Source organism: Panonychus citri, unplaced genomic scaffold, assembly GCF_014898815.1.
Source record: "Panonychus citri isolate SS breed McGregor unplaced genomic scaffold, ASM1489881v1 Contig00108, whole genome shotgun sequence".
Classification (NCBI taxonomy): Eukaryota; Metazoa; Arthropoda; class Arachnida; order Trombidiformes; family Tetranychidae; genus Panonychus; species Panonychus citri.
This window is the reverse complement of record NW_026515513.1, coordinates 370,980-386,051: the sequence shown is the minus strand read 5'-3', so window position 1 is coordinate 386,051 and position 15,072 is coordinate 370,980. Positions and strand designations below refer to the sequence as shown.

The 15,072-nt window shown below is 31.0% G+C and overlaps 5 protein-coding genes and 1 long non-coding RNA gene across 7 annotated transcripts; 3 read left to right on the top strand and 3 right to left on the bottom strand.

Moving 5' to 3' along the window:
* The first annotated feature begins 100 nt into the window (after positions 1–100).
* On the top strand, positions 101–2,548 carry LOC128389444 (uncharacterized). Its single transcript, XR_008325462.1, has 2 exons — positions 101–858; positions 978–2,548. It is a non-coding gene; the product is annotated as an uncharacterized LOC128389444 (long non-coding RNA).
* Positions 2,549–3,822: 1,274 nt separating this feature from the next.
* On the bottom strand, positions 3,823–5,089 carry LOC128389431 (dolichyldiphosphatase 1-like). Its single transcript, XM_053349027.1, has 5 exons — positions 4,929–5,089; positions 4,702–4,802; positions 4,340–4,608; positions 4,103–4,231; positions 3,823–4,034 (listed from the first exon to the last, which is right to left on the bottom strand). The coding sequence occupies exons 1-5, from the start codon at positions 4,981–4,983 to the stop codon at positions 3,947–3,949; spliced, it is 642 nt and encodes a 213-aa protein (XP_053205002.1). The 5' UTR covers positions 4,984–5,089; the 3' UTR covers positions 3,823–3,946.
* Positions 5,090–5,322: 233 nt separating this feature from the next.
* On the top strand, positions 5,323–7,875 carry LOC128389416 (ribosome-releasing factor 2, mitochondrial-like). Its single transcript, XM_053349000.1, has 3 exons — positions 5,323–5,808; positions 5,878–6,755; positions 6,814–7,875. Exons 1-3 carry the CDS (start codon positions 5,394–5,396, stop codon positions 7,777–7,779), a joined length of 2,259 nt encoding a protein of 752 aa, XP_053204975.1. The 5' UTR covers positions 5,323–5,393; the 3' UTR covers positions 7,780–7,875.
* Positions 7,751–10,783, bottom strand: LOC128389423 (battenin-like). The gene is given in 10 exon segments (XM_053349016.1): positions 7,751–8,070; positions 8,151–8,263; positions 8,266–8,440; positions 8,506–8,574; positions 8,639–9,021; positions 9,098–9,183; positions 9,276–9,412; positions 9,504–9,582; positions 9,649–9,810; positions 10,643–10,783. Coding segments are annotated over 10 exon segments (1,371 nt in total). The 5' UTR covers positions 10,681–10,783; the 3' UTR covers positions 7,751–7,941.
* Positions 10,784–11,168: 385 nt separating this feature from the next.
* Positions 11,169–12,846, top strand: LOC128389427 (kynurenine formamidase-like). Of its 2 annotated transcripts, XM_053349020.1 has the most exons (3): positions 11,169–11,306; positions 11,424–11,567; positions 11,626–12,846. In XM_053349020.1, exons 2-3 carry the CDS (start codon positions 11,521–11,523, stop codon positions 12,308–12,310), a joined length of 732 nt encoding a protein of 243 aa, XP_053204995.1. In that variant the 5' UTR covers positions 11,169–11,306; positions 11,424–11,520; the 3' UTR covers positions 12,311–12,846. The 2 variants fall into 2 exon arrangements, with proteins under 2 accessions (XP_053204995.1, XP_053204994.1); XM_053349019.1 differs by lacking the exon at positions 11,169–11,306 and having other exon boundaries at positions 11,317–11,567.
* On the bottom strand, positions 12,490–15,026 carry LOC128389428 (uncharacterized). Its single transcript, XM_053349021.1, has 4 exons — positions 14,513–15,026; positions 14,316–14,353; positions 13,827–13,938; positions 12,490–13,380 (listed from the first exon to the last, which is right to left on the bottom strand). Exons 1-4 carry the CDS (start codon positions 14,540–14,542, stop codon positions 12,805–12,807), a joined length of 756 nt encoding a protein of 251 aa, XP_053204996.1. The 5' UTR covers positions 14,543–15,026; the 3' UTR covers positions 12,490–12,804.
* Positions 15,027–15,072: the final 46 nt, after the last annotated feature.

Genomic DNA, 15,072 nt, shown 5'->3' with positions numbered 1-15,072 from the left:
AGAGAAGATTGGAATTAGAATGAGTGAGCAAAGGTGACGCTTCTCTCTCTTGATGATGATAGAACAACAAACAACATTCACCGAGAAAAATATTCTCAGTCTGGAGAAAACCTTCAGAAAATTGTTCTCTTCTCTTTCTTATCATCTTCATGCTTCTCACTCGGGCTTTTTCTTTATTCTCTCTCTCTCTCTTGATTCTCTCTTTTTCTTCTTATTCTTTTCTCTGTCTGTGTCTCTGTCTCTTTTTCTCTCTGTTTTTGTGACGATTTTTTTTATTCCTTTTCTGCTTGTTTACTCGTTCTTTTTGCTTCTTCCCTCAAGCTACGAGCATCATCATCACCATACAACAACAACATGATGGTGATGATGGAAAAGGCTGAGGCTGAGATGAAGGAAGCAAATGAACAAAATATTATTATGAAAGAGAGAAGATAAAGAAGAGAGAGAGAGAGAAGAGAAATGAGGAAAGTGTAGAATTTTTGTTTTATTCTTTTTTGTTATGTTGACCATTATTACCAAATTAAAGTGTAAAGGTTAACATTAATTTCTCATCTTTTCTCTAATCAATTAATTCAGTTGAAAGATTAGTTTCCAATTGTGATTTTCTGGATTTAATCGTTTACTCTGAATGATTTTAAAAGATAACAGATTAAAGGAAAATCAGTTACTATTATTTTCCAGTTTTTTTCATTCTTTTTAACCTTTGATCTTCCCTCTCTTTTGGTGTCGCCATGTTTGATTTACTGTTTTTCGCTTTTGTTTTTATCAATTGTTGGTTCTCATCTTTGGTGTTTTCATATATTATCATTAATTGATTAACCTTAATTAGTAACAGGTCGATGGATAGAAAAAGAAAAAGTAAGATGGCTGATATGGAAATTGGAGAATAGATAAAAAAATGTTCTTTTCTCTTTGTATCTCTGTTTTTCTTTTTTTCTTCAAGTTCTTTTCTCTCTTTTTTTTCTCCATCTCCACAGATTTTTATCATCACTTCATACTTTCTGCATGATTATCATTGGATCACCGTCATCATCATGTTCCTCGTCATCATAATTATTCTTGTGATTTGCTATTCAAACCCTGGTTTCTAACTAAATGAGTTGCTGGTATATCCCATTGACTGTTGATATTTATATTTTCTGTTGTGTTGATTTTCATGAGATTTATTTGCTCTCTCTCTAAATGGTAATTGTGCCAAAAACAGAGAAAGAAAAAGAAAATGGTTGAGAACATTATGAGAACATTGACATAACAACTAATAGAAAATTATGTTAATCTTTCATCATGTCATATGTTTAATAATTATTCAACTGGAATCAATCATGTTGGTGGTGTAACACTGAATGTGTGTATAGTTGATACGTGGAGAGGGTAAGAGAGTCAACCTTTCATAGCGATTATTATGTATCAATAACAACGATCAACAAACAATGAGAACTATGGATTTTCTCTATCATCGTCATTCTAAATATTAATCATATTCTTCTCACTCTTATCTCGCTCTCTGGTATAATATTGAAAGGGGGAAAAAACGAAAAGGAAGAGAAAGAATCTAATTAAGTGGTTAATCAAATGACATTACTAATGATTGAACAAAATGATGATGGTGCTGGAGAAATGGTGGTGGTGGTATTGGTAATTCACGATGATAAAGTCGATTAGAAACTCCAGGAGGAGGAGAAAATTGAAGAGGGAAACCAGTGATTAAGAGAGAGAGAGAGAGAGAGATTTGCAGAAAGAGAATATGAAAAAAGGGAAAAGTTGTTGATTATTGTTGATGTTTCTCGATGAAATGAAAAAAGCTTATTACATGATCATCAATCTAAACCATCAAACGAGATTTCTGTCAATATCTGGCCTTTAGATTGACGTCCTTGAGAGAGAGAGAGAGAGAGTGAGAGTTGTGACGATCTACATTGAATACTGTTAATGTTACTATTTAATGGAAATGATTAGTTAAACAATTTCGGTTTCCATACCTGATTCCGAGTAAAATCAAATTAAATTGTGAGCCAATTCACATTGAGGTCAACGAGTAACCTTGAATTGGTAAGAGTACTTTTCATGATAATAACGATCGTAATAATTAATAATAATCATCATCAAGAAAATAAAAAGGGGAGATGATGATGATGAGAGGAGAGGGAGAGATGGGTTGAAGGTGGATTCCCTTTCCCACCATAACTATTATCATGGTAACTGATTATCTCCTCATGGTTGTTTCAACGATCAACAATCAATGGTAATTATAACAATCAGTTGATTATCAAGCAAAATCTTTTTGGTTAACATATTGGAGACGTTTTAATTACGTAGTTAAAACTAATCAACTAATCAGCTTGTTGATCAACAAATCGTCAATATTATTATTACAATTTGTTAATCATCATCATTTAATATCCTTGACAATTGGAAAAGTCAAAAAGTTTATCAATCTCAATAATCCAAATTTCTATTGATACACAAATTAATTAATCAACAAATTTGAAACTCTCTTGGGCTATTACATAATATTATTAATTGTCTAGCAAATTGTAAAACAATTAAATTAATTTCCAACAACAATCAAATAAGTAAATTGTTATCCGATGTTCAATTCAACCTTTTCCTTCATATTCCTCATTCCAACCTTGTCATTTAATTGTTGTTGTTGTTTAGTTTGTATTCCTTTTATTGTAACCGAATTAACTTAATTACCAAAAAATAGTTATTATTAATAGCTCTTGATCCGATCACTTGATTATCTGATTAAAAATCAACTTCGACCAACGAGTTTTCAAGGATTCCAATTCTAGGTCTGTATGGAAAAAAAAGTTTCGAAGAAGCAAAAAAAAGAAAAGGTAACAACCAATTAGCAAAATTAAGTTAATTTAGTTTAATAGAAAATTAAATTTAGCAAGAATTACCTGTCACACGTTTGGTACCAAGATTAAGAGAGAAAAAATAGAGAAATTAGTGTTTAATTTAATTCTGATTCGCAATTAAAGTAAACAGGTATTTAAACTTTTTCCAGATCAATGTCACTACTTTTTACATTATCATTCAATTTTTTTTCCTTCTATTTTTCCAATTTGTTGATTAAATTGTTCAATTGTCTGTTAATTATCATGATTATTATCATTATTTTCGTTATGTTGTAACTATGTTGTAATAATAATCGTTTTTCTTTCACTTAATTATTGTTTCTTACTGTTTTGGATTGTTAATCAATTATGATTAGGTCAACCAACTGATGATCAACTATTATTATGCAGTTGATTAATTGATTTAGTTTAATGATTTGGTTAATTGTTGTCAAGTTTTATAAACATTTAATAAAGATGAGAGATCTAAATACCTTTAAATTGACTTTTCTTTTGTTTTTCTTTACAACAATCAACAGGTTGATTAGTTTGATTACTTGATGTTTGTTCAGTTTTCTATTGTATCTCTCTGGTAGATTTTAATTACGTTTTAGATTAATCAATAAATTAGATTAATTTAGAAAAGGTTGTTGGTCTTTTTTCATCATTCTAATATAATATATTGAGAAAATTTATCTTCCACTGAGAAACAAGTTTTTTCGCCTCAATTTGGAATCTTAATTGTTGGTAATTGGCATCTTGGAATATGTTGAGGAAAAGTTTTCCAATATTCCAATTATAAACTGATTTAATTGTTACACATTGACAGTTAATTTGTCAACCTCTTTTGGGAGATAATGTTTATATACCTGGAGTTGATTCTGTCTAAAAATGTATGTGTATAAATCATTAATCACGAGTACAGTTAATTGATGATTGTATTTTCCACCGGTGGAAGTTAACAAATTGTTCAAGATGATTAAGTTGAAATGTTTTTTTCTCTTTCATTGACCAATAACAAAGTATTTCCATATTCAGTTAATTATGTGAATGAGGAACTTTTTTATCAACGTAAAGAACAATTAAAAATAATTCTATCGAATTCATTTTGTCTTCTTTTTACTTGATTTTGTCGTTCTAGGGGTTAAATTCATGTTCCAAGTTGTTAGACCAAGAAAACGTGAAATTTTCCTAATAGATGAAAAGATAATTAGTTCAATTACTATAAGCGTCAATGATGGTGATTTTTAATTACTTACCAAGTAACAATTTTGTCAAAGAAATGAGCAAGGAAATCATAAGTTAATCGGAACCATAAATAAGCAAATAAAGATCCAATTATTGCACCAACGACACATTGTGATGTGTAATGATAAAGAAGATAAACTCTGTTGATAGAACAAGAAAATAAAAAGATACAATTAGTTGCAATTAAATATCTGTCATGTTGATAGTTATGAAATGGAGAAAAGGTAAAAGGTTAAATTGTTGTTTACCTTGAGTAAAGAATAATCAAGAAATTGGAAATTAATATTATCGTCAATGTTAGTCTAGTAAACAGCGTTTTGTGATTCGCTTGATGCATTAGATACAGAAAACAATAGGCTGTGAAAAAGGCCATCGATTGACAATGTTGGGAAGGCATTCCATATTTGTTGGCACTTCCGACAAGATGGTGAGGATTTTCTGGTCTTGGGTGTTTAAGGGTCCGTTTTGCAACAATATTGATCCCTTCATTGATCAGTTGTCCAGTGAAAAGACATATCTAATTGAATGGAATAGAGAAAAAAGAATAGAATTTGAAAAAAAGAAATCAAATTAGCAACTATGGAGAGTTTAAAAGTCACAACGAAATTACCGTTGGCAGGTCCCGATTGTTTAAAACAAGAGCAACGTAAGAAACAAGAACTGCCAGTGGAATTAAACTGGCATAAGCTAAAAAATATCCGATTCCATCACCTAAATGAACAATAAAAAGAAAAGAATAATTAAGAAGACCGAATCCAACCAAAATTGTAATTAGAAGAAATTTTTATTCTTTGAGAAGAGAAAACAAAAACAAAACAAAACAAAACTACAATTTACCTTGAGGATATTCAACACATGTTAAACTTATACTAGTCCACGTTAAATTGTCCATAATTTAAAAGTTTAAACTGTTCGGTGATAAAGTTAATTCATAATTAAACAAATTAAATTGTTTATGTGTCAGAGTTTCATTTATTTAAACAACAAAACTACAATTTGTTGTCCCGGTGTTGCCATGGAAACACAACAGAACCGCAAAATTTAAAGTGAAAAAATTGGAAAATTAACTCAAAAGCTGAACAATTAAATAGAATTTCAATTAGAAATAGTTATCTAGGTTAAAGAATTGGCTTTACAAGAACAATTAAAACAATTAGAAAATTAGTTGTTTGATTTATAAAAAAAGAGAGAAAAGAAGCAAAATTTATCCAGTAAAGAGAAACACATGTAAATCATATGATTGGGAGAGGAAAGAATTTGTTTTTCTAGTGGAATTGTTTTCTTTTTGATGTGAACAATTAAATGTTAATTGCGAGTGTTAAACGTTTATATTTACCTATAAAAGAATTTAGAATCAATGAGGTGAAACGATTTATCTCTGGAAATGTCATTTCAAAGTCAAATGTTGGAAAATTTGATGAAAATATTACCAAGATTCGGAACATTGGTTTTATCGCTCATATTGATGCAGGTAAAACAACAACAACCGAACGGGTTTTATATTATTCTGGCCTTAGTTCATCCATGGGTGAGGTTCATCAAGGAGATACGATCACTGATTACATGGAACAGGAAAGAGAACGAGGTATAACCATTACATCAGCATCAACAACATTCTCATGGAAAGGAAACAAAATCAATCTACTTGACACTCCAGGTCATGTTGATTTTATCATCGAGGTTGAAAGATGTTTAAATGTTTTAGATTCAGCAATTGGTAAGTAAATTATTCTAATTTACTGATTGTTCTGTTCTCATATTTTCTGTATACACCTTTCTCTTTTAGTGATTCTTGACTCGTCTCATGGTGTTGAAGCTCAAACAACAACCGTTTGGAATCAAGCAAATCGTTACAATTTACCGAGATTAATTTATGCCAATAAAATGGATAAGCCAAATTCAAATATGAATCTATGTTTAGATTCACTGATTAAGTTAGGTGCTAATCCATTACTTGTCCATTTACCTGTTTATGAGAGTAAACGATTCTCAGGATTAATTGATTTACCAACTTTAAAGTTAATTGTTTGGAAATCATCTGGATCTTATGATGATGGAACTAATTTTATCGTTGAATCATTAACAAGTAATCATTCACATTGGAATCAAGCTTTACAGGCTCGAGAAAAATTGATTGGAATTTTATCTGATTGTGATGGTGACAATGATCAACTCAATGAATCTGTAATCAACTCAAATGATTTAAGTGAAATATCATCTTCAGTCCTAATTAACTCAATACGACGATCGGTTATCCGGAACAAAGTTAATCCAGTTCTTGTGGGCAGTTCATATAAAAAGATTGGTGTTCAACCTTTATTAGATTCAATTGTAAAATATTTACCTTCACCAATTGAGAAATCAAATCCTGCGTTGAAATATTATCAAGACAATTTCTGTGCCTCAGCTTTTAAAGTTATTCATCATCAATTGTTAGGACCACTCACCTTTATCCGAATCTATTCTGGTGATTTAACTTCACCGGCAAAGATTTACAATATCAATCGAAACATCGTCGAGAAGATAAACAAAATTTACATACCATTTGCCGATCAATTTAAAGAAATTACTTCAACCAGGTTTGGTGATATTGTCGCAGTTTCAGGTTTAATTAAAACAATTACCGGTGATACCTTAACCATCTCAGAGACTGTCGCTCAACAGGTAAGTCTTGATGAACTTTTTCACGATGGAAAAAATTACTAATCGATATTTTCTTTAGGCTAGAAAAAGTTTTTCTCAAGCAAATTCATTGCCAATCGACGAGTGTCAATCTGTTCTTGTCGGAATTAAAATTCCCGATCCAGTGTTTTTCTGTACCATTGAAGCTCCCTCATTGTCGAAGCAAAAAGATTTGGACAAAGCTTTGATCAATCTAACTCGAGAAGATCCTTCGCTAATTGTTACCCATGATTCTAATTCTGGTCAAACGATTCTCAGTGGAATGGGTGAACTTCACCTTGAGATTATTAAAGATCGGATCCTTCGGGAGTACAAAGTTAACGCTGAATTGGGTCCACTACGAATATCATATCGGGAGACACCTTCATCTTCAGTAGAAGAGTTTAGATCGATAAATAAACCATTTGGAGGAGTAAATAATTTTGTCACAATTAGGATCAGAATCCATCCAACGGAAAAATTTGACTCAAAGTTAAATTTAAAAGTTGTTGTTACTAAAGAAAATGATTTAGGTAAATTACGTAACGATCGACTTAAAGCCATTGAAAATGGCCTGGAAATGGGCCTATCCTTTGGGCCGTTAGCTAGTTTCCCAGTTGTCGGTGTCAATGTTGACCTACTTGAATTCCGTTGCTCTGGGCCAACTTTACACTCGTTCATCAGTTCAACTGCATCGGAGGTTATTCTTCAAGCGCTATCGAAATCATCAATTTCTTTATTAGAACCAATCATGCGTCTTGAAATAACGGTACCTGATGCCTATTATGGAAAAGTAATATCAGATATTACCAATAGACGAGGTCAATTACTCAACGAGATCACAAGGACATCTAATTATCGGACAGTTGAAATGCTTGCACCTCTATCAGAATTATATTCATATTCAACTTGCCTGCGATCATTAACTTCCGGAACAGCGATACTTTCAATGCAATTAGATTCTTATCAAAAGATGAGTTCTAATCAACAACAAAAGGTTATTGAAAAGTTAAAAGATTTTTATTAATCACAATACAATTAATGTAAATATTAATACACCACAAAACAATAACTTCTAGTCTTTTAGAGGTATAGATTTTTATAAAATACAATTTACACACAATTTTGCCAATAATTTATAAATGATTTTTGTTAAGATAATTGTGAATATTTGAATATTATAATTCAACTATTGTTTTGAAATATAATCACACAGAATGTTATGAATAAGAACAGATGAAAATCCAGATAAAGTGATGCCCACAGCATCGGCAATAGATGCTGCCCCCAGGCAGAAACCACGAACTCTGTCTTCGTACTAAGAAAGAAAAAGAAAACGAAGAAAATAAATACTCGATCATATGGAATTCGAATCGATAGGGATAACAATTAACTTACTTTACGATAGATTTGATCGAATGTATTTACATAAGCAGCTCCACCGAGAAGACCTTCATAGAAGACAATTAACAACATGATCCAAATATTGGGTAGATAATTTTTCAATACTTGGTGAAAATTAGAACCAAATTAAAAGTTTGTAGAATTGGTAAAAGCCAAAGTGCTTTAATTTTGATCCATTTAACTGATGATCGAGAAATTAAAACTCCTAATTGATAATCAACTTGGTACCAACGATACTGTTCCTTGTGGGTTAACCAGATATCAGGGAAATAAACCAATTCAAACTGAATAATTGGAAAATTAGATGATTAATTTGAGCAATTTAAATTTAATCTACTTCAATTCTTACCAATGCTTGATTAATCAAATACTCTGAGTAATAGACTAAGGCCAATGGAATCATAAATCGTAATAAACCCTGAAGAGAATGTGAAAAAATTAATTAGAAAGGTTGATTGTTTTCTAATTGTCAATTTGATTACCTTCATTAAAATTGATTTCTCTTTAAAGGTGAGAGCCATTTCTGGCTCTCTAACTGTTTCATATGAAACTATCTCATCACCAGTCGGTGTGGGCTCATTAGGCTCCATGAGCGGAGTAATTGTGGCCACGTCGATTTTAGGTGGAACCAAACCGAGCCAGAAAGTAATCGCCATAATCACAGGGACAATTAACATAATTAAAAGAGTAACTCGAGGAGATAAACCCGCTTGAACTAGTCCAGCATACGAAATAGATCCGATGAGTCCAGCACCGCCCGTTCCCGATGACCAGTATGAGACAGTGTCACCGTCACCGAAACGAGAGCTGTAAGAGAGGAAAGTTGCCTCACCCAGACCACTTGAAGCCGATGCACAGATTACTCCTGTTATAATTTGGAATGAGACAATTTAAAATTAACCAAAATATTGACAACAATTAAAACAACAACAAACACCAACCAAGAAATGAGACCCAACGAGCAAACGAAAGCGCCGTCATAATGTAACTCAACGCTGAAAGGCCAACAACAAGAGCCACTCGAACACTGGATTTAATACCGACAATTAAAGGAAAAAGAAAATTAAATGGTTAATCTTAATCAAGATAATTTAAATCATGAAAAATTTGATGACTAACTTTGATCCCAATGGTAGGACAGGCGATGCGAACTTTATAATTAGTGATGGAATGATGTCAGCAATTAAAATTGCTCCAGTTGACATTGGATTACAAATCGCTTCGTCATTTGATTCTGATTTTTTATCCTCATTATCCTAGATTAAGGAAAGACAATTAGCAATTAATCATAACAATTGAAGTTTAATCAAAGACAATTGGAAATGGTAAATTTCCTATTCCATTTACATTGAAATTCTTGCTAAGTATATCAAGAGCAGCGGATAACATGATCACATAACCATAATTGTTACATAGTCCAAGGATCCTGAAGTGATTAGATGAAATTTTCAATTAGTGTTTAATTGTTTCAGATTAATTATAATTCACTCACCAAAATCCAATATTGTTTCTTAATGAATTCATATTGTTTTTGATTGATTCTGATTCTTCTTGATCTCCGGAGGTTTGATTAGTAACTGGTGGACATCCAATATAACCTTGAACTAATTGTTTTCCAGAGATTTGAAATACTTGTGATTTGATTTGATCATCTCTGCAACAATTAAAAAACAATTAAGACAAAAATCAACACAAAGAAAAACTGTAAACACTTTTCACTATCAAAAGAAAATCCAATCTGTCCAATCAAATGAATCTAAATATAAAATACAATTGACTGAATACAGAAAAATCAATAAAAATCCAGAATAATCAAGGAAAATTAAATTACCAGATGAAGTTAATCAAAATAATAATTAAATTCTTATGATGAAAACACAGAAAATGGTTAAAGATGTTGAAAGGAAAAAACCTTTAACCCAAATTAAGTGGATTAGTAAAGTAAAACACTGAGTTAAATGTTAATCTAGAAGTGTTATATGACTTAATTACCGTAAAAAATATTGAAATTGGACAATTAATCACAACCAAAGGAATTAAATTAAATTGTCAAAATGAAAAACACAAATTAGAAAACAGAAACCATATGTTTATGTTTACTCAATCACCATGGTTACTATTGGATGAGATTTGAAAAGAAAAATTTTTTTCTTCAATTTGATTGTTATGATTTGTTATTAAAGTGAAACAATTTGTTAATTACTGTATTAATCTTGTTAATCTAAGTAATTTGATGTTTAATCTTAAGTGTTGTTACTCTAGATTAAGGATAATCTCAAGTGGACAATTAAAAGGTATGTGAATTTGGGTAAATAAATATCAACTTTTTGTTTCATTTCAATTCGTTACCTGATCTTTTTTCATTAAATCAATTAAATTGTGACAATTTACAGGACATATTGTTGAGATTAGTAGCAATCTATTTATAGTAGATTGTAAATTTTAGATTTCAAAGGTTCTTTTTGTCTAATTTTTTCAATATTTACCTTGATTTGTCCTCAGATTGGTGACCATTGGATTCCATGTTGATGTTGTTAATCCAACGATCGAGAAACAATCAAATTAAACAAATTTAAGAAAGAAATTACAACAATTAACTTGGATGGTTTCACTTACCAATCATCATTAACTTTAACGATTGGTGAATTATGTTACAATATCTTAATCAACCTTTTAAATGACTGAGGTGTTTCATTTAAATTGTTAACATGTTTAACTATCTGATTGTTTATTTATCTGATTTTCCGTTTCTCTTTTTTTCTAGTATCATCAACAGTTAACTACATTATTGTATTAATTTACCATAACTGTAATTGTAATCTGATCTAATTAACGAGTAGCTGAAGGTGTGGTTTCTAATTGTGAAGAGTCTTCCAAATTACGGAAAAAAAGTCAAGGATAAATTAAGTTAACTATTAACAATTAAAGACATTCAAATCATGTTTACCTTTAATCTAATACAACAATCAAACAATCATGATTGTCACCGAGCAATAATTGCAATTATTTTTGGAACCAATGAAAATAACATTACCTTTGTGATCTCCTTTCCACTAATTGGTTAAAAGTTAATTTCTCTAAATCATCAGAGACAAAATGATCAAAAACCAGTTTAAATTGCCTGCGGTCAGAATCAAGAATCAAGTCAATGTAAGAATCATATGTTTACATTAACTTTGCTTCCATTTTTTTTTCTTACTCTCATTTTGATTTATTCTTAATTCCAACCATGAATTTAACAGTTATTCTTATTTTATTGATTATCAGTTCCAATGGATTATCTGATTCCTCAACTAATGGGATATTTGATTTATCTTATCCTGTTAACAATTTAACTCTTGATTGGGCCGGTGATCAATTCACAATGAACATTTCAAGTGAACAAGTTAACAAGGGAAACATTTCATATTGGTGAGTATATGAATCGTTGTTCTTGTTTTTTACAATTAAATTAAATTGCTCACTTTAGGTATCAAGCTGATACAATTTGGACACCAACTCACCTTGGAACTCACCTTGATGCCCCATGTCACTTTGCTCGTAACACTTGGTGTGTCTCCGATATTCCCATTGAGAGATTGTACCTTCGACCGGGTTATGTTATTGATATTTCTCATAAAATTGATTCTTCATCTAATCCTAATTATGTTTTAACCTCCGATGATGTTAAAAATTGGATTAAATCAATTGGAACCGTTAAATCGGGTGCCGTTATCTTAATACGAACCAATTGGTCTAAACATTGGCCTGATAGGGAAAAATATTTCGGTCTAAAAAGTTCAAATTCAGATTCATTCAATTTCCCTGGAATATCAGTTGATGCAGTTAATTCATTAATTGCCCTTGGTGTTGATCTTTATGGCATCGGAATTGAAGGTCCATCGGTCGATAATGGTCCAAGTGAAGATTTTGCTACTCACTCGCTTCTCGCACTTCACAATATTTACAATTTAGAAAATGTTGGCCCGTTAATTGGAAAATTGCCCAAGGATAATTTCTTAATCACTTCTCTTCCCATGAGAATTGATTCTGCAAGTGGATCTCCGGTGAGAATCGTAGCTCAATTAACCAGCAATTCAAGTGATCAAATTCAATCTTGTTTCGTTTTGATTTCTCTCGTTATCATCGCGATCACTTATCATCGTAATTTCTGAATTTCTTTCATGGTGAAAAAAAAACACAAATCGATTGATCCAAGTGACGAATCTGAATGTTCAATTATCCAAGGTAATCAATTTGATCATTTGTATTGATTTTTTTTAATCCAATCAATTGTTTTATAACAACTTTGACTTTGTGAACTTGAATGAAATATTGTAACAATTTAGCCCAATTAAGTTAACAATTTTTATTCATTTCAAGAAGAAAGTTATTCTTTTTTGCTTGTTTGTCAAGAATCAATTAGTTTGATTGGGTCAAAGGTTAAAATTATGGTTAAATTGGGTGGAAGATTATATTCAAACAATTCAGAGTTTTCCATAAGTATTTATCTTGTCATGGTTACAATTTTGGCTCAACAATTAAGGTTTATGAGTAGAAAATTTTGATTACAGACCATAAATAAACTAATCATTCATTTCGTTAATTCAGTTAATTCAGTTGATACAATTTTACTTCTTTTCGATTTGTTTTTGTTTGCACGCTCTAATCATTTTCGTAACCATATATTAAAATCAAGTTTTTCATCATATTCGAGGCCAAACTTTTCTTTCATGGTTTGAGATAATTTTTTAATCTCTTCCTTTTTATTGTCACTCATTGTCGATTCTGTTGTTGATGTTGTTGTTGTTGTTGTTGCTGCTGTTGCTACGGTTGATCCAATGGTGATTAAACTTTGAGAGTAATTTGAATTTGATGGTTCGGGAAGAGTAACAGGATTGAAATGTAATTCTTCAATCTCATCAGCCAAATCTTCTGGAAGAGATGAAATTATGGAAGATGATTCAGATGTACGTGTCCATTGTGCGATTGGCCAACAAGCCTTTTCATTTGAAGGACTATTAACAATTGAATTGTTTATATTTTGGCTAACCTGTCCTGGTATATTACTAATAGCATCTCGAATTGATTTGAATCCTTGTTGAACCAATTGATTAGTTTGCTCCAATTTTTGATTCAATAGTTGATTATTTGTTTTTAATTCTTCATTACTTTTCCTTAATTCACGAACAATTTCAACAAGTTGCTTGGAATCAGGTGATGGTTCCCGTGTCCTATTATCCCTCTGTAATCACAAATAGAAACAAAAGAAACAAATAAGAATCAAATTAAATATTGATCGTTTTAAATTGCATCGTAAATGAGACTTTAAGGTAAGCCTTGAATCTAAAAACAGGTAGAATAAAACAAAACAGGTTCAGTAACCGAAGCAGAAAGTATGACCTTATTTTAAGAGGACAATTCTAACATGATGTAAGTGATGAACAAAATAAAACAGAATTTAATAAAGTTCCAAACAGTTAGTTGAGTCTCATATTCAATGAAACCATGAGAGCAATGAACTGAATAATTAATGTCAACAGAGATAATATGATGATGATAAATAATAACACCAAATGGTAATGATGATAATAATATCCGAGTATATTGAAAGATTTAATGAGAGATTTTCACTGAGAGATTTAGTTAAACACCAAAAGTAACCAGAGGAAGTGCTAATTATTGACTTACCTCATTGCCTGGATCCTCGACCATTAGAACACCAGATTGTGACCCTGCTCGATTACCGAAGGGACGAAAATGAGAGCTTTGAGTGTATCCATAGGAATGTTCTGACCAAATACTGTGAATAATGAGAGAGATTAATGATAATAATTAGTAAACTAGTGGTCAACAATCTAGAGATTTACTAACTGGGCAATGCCAATCATAAGTGAGATAAACATTTGACACTAAGGGAAAATTGTAACATCAAGAAAATGACTTAACCTTCAACTGATTACATAGTAATTAATTTTAGAATGGAAAATGTAACAATAACTAAAATTGAAAAACATCAACAATTGATGGTGATTACAGAAAAACCAACAATTAGAGACCAATAATCAATCAATCAAACAATCAGCTGCATCTTAACATTGTAAATAGGAAATCAAGTTAATATGAATGATGTAACAATGAGGTGACCAGAATAAAATTAAAAATTAGTTAATTACTTACTCTGATTCGGGCCAATCATTGTGTTTGGATGTATTTGTCTAAATTGGGATGGAAAAACCAGAAAATAATTAATCAATTGGTGAAACAATTAAATGAAAATAAGTAAACATTGACATTTGAAAGGGTCACACATAAGGGATAACATAACACAGAAAAAGAAATGGATTAAAAGAAAACAATTAGAAATCAATTCTTACCTCGGGATTGGTGGTGGTGGGGAAATTCATTGTTCTATTGGTGACAGACAACAGGGAGAATAATTTAAGTTAATTGTTAGAATTAGAATTAAATTAGAAAAACACTGAAATGATTTTCCAAGAAGGTGATTGAATGATAGCGAAAAAAAAACAAGAGATAGAAAGAGAAAAAAGAAAGAGAAGAGAAAACAGTCAGAACTATAAACTCCTCCTCAAACCTTCCAAAATCACGTTCACCGTTTTAATGAACAATTGATCTCTTGAAATTGATTAGAGATGATTAATTAATTGCTGAACAACAAACAAAAGGTGAGTTGATTGGATTAACGATTAAAAATATATTCTGGTTAATGACAACTGATCACCAAGTTGATCTGTTTCTTTGTAGGCCTTAAGAGTTATTGGTGATTCGGTTTATGGATTAAATGGATTTGGTAAAAACTTCAACAAACTAATAGATTGTTTCTTTAATTGTAACCTAATCTAATATTGAAACATTACAATGGATTAACTGTTGTTTCATTGATTCATGGGATTAAGTGATTTGTGTTAGGGGATCA